The sequence below is a fragment of the Pleurodeles waltl genome, chromosome 5, assembly GCF_031143425.1.
Source record: "Pleurodeles waltl isolate 20211129_DDA chromosome 5, aPleWal1.hap1.20221129, whole genome shotgun sequence".
In the NCBI taxonomy this organism is placed as follows: domain Eukaryota; kingdom Metazoa; phylum Chordata; class Amphibia; order Caudata; family Salamandridae; genus Pleurodeles; species Pleurodeles waltl.
The window spans coordinates 1,648,154,584-1,648,158,000 of NC_090444.1; the positions used below are offsets into that span (position 1 = coordinate 1,648,154,584).

At 52.4% G+C, this 3,417-nt stretch overlaps 1 protein-coding gene across 1 annotated transcript; it reads left to right on the forward strand.

Annotated features, from left to right (window-relative positions):
• Positions 1 to 658: 658 nt before the first annotated feature.
• MSGN1 (mesogenin 1) lies at positions 659 to 2,947 on the forward strand. Its single transcript, XM_069235974.1, has one exon. It carries the CDS (start codon positions 984 to 986, stop codon positions 1,527 to 1,529), a length of 546 nt encoding a protein of 181 aa, XP_069092075.1. The 5' UTR covers positions 659 to 983; the 3' UTR covers positions 1,530 to 2,947.
• Positions 2,948 to 3,417: the final 470 nt, after the last annotated feature.

The following is a 3,417-nucleotide window of genomic DNA, read 5'->3' on the forward strand; positions in this document are numbered from 1 at the left end:
CACGGAAATCCAAAGGAAGCGTCATTGGTCTGCCATTACATTCCTCAAATATTAAAAACAACAACAATGGAGCAAAATGCACCTCAGAATAAAACCCATGGCCCGTGCTTGTATTGATTTTACTTCTGTTTTCCCTGAGCGTCTTCAGTGATGTGTGCGTCTACTTTGAGGCAGATGAAGCATAGGTGTGTGTGTTTAAACTTAAACTTCATTGCTAGTGTGACAGAGGCTCGTTGTGCTGCGGCTTGAGAATGTGTGCTGTGTTAGGTACGTGCATTGCAGTATCGCTGCTTTAGAGTTCTCCTGATCTGAAAACAATGTATCTAATAGGCGCAGGATGATTGATAGGTGCGTGTTGCTTGCTGACATGTTTTGTAAAATGATGCATTTCGAGTCCATAAAACACAAGCAGGGAGAAGGTTGAAATCTCGTCTGGAGCAAGCACTTTAATTGCCTTCCTGTGCAGCGGGATGGCCGTAATCTGCCTGGCTTGCCCATGTGAAGGCGTTTGAGCTGGGGGTTGATAATTCTCAGTGGGGAGAAAGTCACACCCTAGGGGGTTTGTTCTGCACCTTGGGCCTTTGATCTATCCTTTGAACTCCACTGTTCCAAATCCCGGGTCTTCCCAGGGTGCCCGTCCCTTCATAAATAGGGTACCCTACGCTGCCCAAGTCAGAATCTCTGAACTCCTCAGACGCAGTTTGGCATCTACCTCCGGTATCTGCAAAGGCCGGGAAGACCGCGGTTTACGCACGGTATCTGTGCTGTCTGGAATACCGCTGCTTGGCTGGGATTGCTATTCCGTGCTCTGTTTGGACACTGGTCTGTGCCCCGCCATGTCCGTGGCCCCCTGACACTGCACTCTGCTGCACGGTGCACACCGTGTAGAACTGCTCCGCGCCTGGACGCCAGCCTCCTCTCTCGTGGACCACTCTAGCGCACGGCGCCCGCTGGGACTCCGTTCCCCACCCAGCGTGGAGGTCATGAACCTAAGCATGCAGGAACTTGAATTTGGCGTGGACTCTGACCCGCCCTTTGACCCGAGCTACTTCTCTACCTCCTGGGAATGGAAGGGCATGTCGGACTTCTATGTGCGGAGCCAACCACCGTCCCCCCAGAGCCTGTCTCCGGCAGCCTCGTTTGGCTCCTGCTCGTCGTCCCCTGAATCCTGCCCGTGGTCGTCGTCCTCCTCCTCCTGCCCAGGGGCAGAGCTGGCAGGCTTTGTGCAGACGGACAGCGGTTACAGCGATTTCCTGTCCGGCCACAGTGAGGACTCCGAGTCCAGCAGAGGACACGCGAGGAAGCGCAAGAGGCCCATCTCCCCCGAGACGCGCCACAAAGCCAGCGAGAGGGAGAAGCTGCGCATGAGGACCCTGGCCGAGGCGGTGCACGTGCTGCGGGAGTCCCTGCCCCCGGCCTACAGCGAGGGCAGAGGGGGCCACACCCTCACCAAGGTGCAGACCCTGCGCTGCAGCATCCACTACATCAAGGAGCTGATGAAGCAGCTGAGCGGCGAGCACCGGGCCTAGGGCTTCGGGGCGCACGGCGGAGAGTGCCTCAGACACGTGGGGGGCACGGCCGGCCCCCTCCTTAGAGAAACATTAACAGACAACGTACTACAGGGGTGGAGGCCTGCACAGTGCCCCGGGTAAGAAAGCGCACCTCTGCCTCAGTCCTAAGGGGCTTAGGACAGTCTGACCTTTGCTCTCTCCTAAACAGACGCTTAAAAGACAGAGGAAACAGGTAGTGAAGACCCACCTGTCTGCATACCTACGAGGAGACTGAGACTGTCAGAATTCCGCGCCCCCTCCAGTAGAGGGACACATTAGAGACTTTGGAAAGCCGATGGGAGATGACCTGGGTCCCGAGACTGCAAGTACACGACATGCCTGACAGCCCCTGGCCGGATCCTCGGACCTCCGGACTCCGAGCCACGACAAGCCTGGGACTGACACACCACAGAGGGTCTGGCCTTCCACTAGAGCCGGCCTCCTCACAGAGGCACACCGGCACATTCCCGATAACTCGGAGCATAAGAAGGCGCAGGAAAGTTTACGAGAACATTTCTCAAACTCCCCTCCACCTGGATAGAATGTGTGTGCGCGCCCAGCAGAGTCTCAGCGCAGCAGGGAAACCATGGACAATCTGTGACTCGTAGGCTCTTTGCCAGGCTCCCTGAAGAGACGCACCGTACACCGAGAGACGCTGCCACCCAGTGCCAGGAGCCATGGTCTAACACTTACCCCAGGGCACGCAGAAGCCGATGGACTTGTACATCATTAGGTTTACACGCAGGTCCAATGCCTTTGTTTTCTCTGTTAGGACTGTCTACCCTCATGGGGTGGAATTGTCTTTTAGTTTAATGGCCCGCCCTTGCAGGGCTATACCGGCCATTAAAGGCCCGCTCCCGTGTTTAAGACCTTCGCCTTTGGCTTGGGCCTTGATCGCTGGAGCGGGCCTCTAATGGCCGGTATATCCCGTTATGGCGCTCTACAAAGCTGTATATAATTCGTTTATATCCATGTACATATTGAAAGCTGCGTTATGCAGTCTCTAATTGTATATTTAGTTTCAAGTTAGAATACAAAATGCCTGAAACGAGCGAAGTAAAGTTATACTACACTGTCCCTGGGCAAATAAAGTAATCTTACTGTTCACTGATATTTTGTTACCAGTATGGCCAGCAGGGAATAATTACTGAAAAACCTCTTAATGGATGCAACTCTGTATGTCATCCTTTACGTCAAAGCGATCTGCAGGCCCCCGGCAGGTCTGCCCCGCCCGCTGTGTTTCCGGGATGGAACTAGACTTCAAGTGATTTATTTATAACACTTTTATATAAATGTATATATTGACTTCGACGGACGAATTCTGTTTGCGTTTTCATATGCGTTAGATACCGATAGCGTTGTGACCACAATGTAAATAAAACATTTTGATTTGTAAATACGGGTTTTTTCTTACTGGTGGGGTGGAAGGACGCGAATGAGGGTGGGTTGATAGAGGGAGGGACTTGGAGGGTCGAAGACAACTGATCCGAGTGCCAACTTTCTTGTTTATGCAATTACAGACATTTGATGTGCATTAACGGCCTCGGACCTATTCGTTGGAGAGCGCTTGGGTAGCTCAGCGGGTTAATGTAAAAAGGTTCGGATGAGCCAACTCGTACCTTCATTTTTCCGAGGTTGTCAACATGTGTTCTATTGTTATTTAATCATTGCGCGCCCATGGAAGTACGGTTATTGTGCCGCGAACAAACACTAAGCCGGTTTCAGAGAGACTTGTTTGTCGACAGTTTATAATCCATCTCGTAAAGTAGGGCGTGGGGTACATGTAACAGATGCTGCTGTGATCGGAGTGTTTGGCGCAGTAGTACATTTAGGCCCATATTTATACTTTTTTTTGCGACGCATTTGC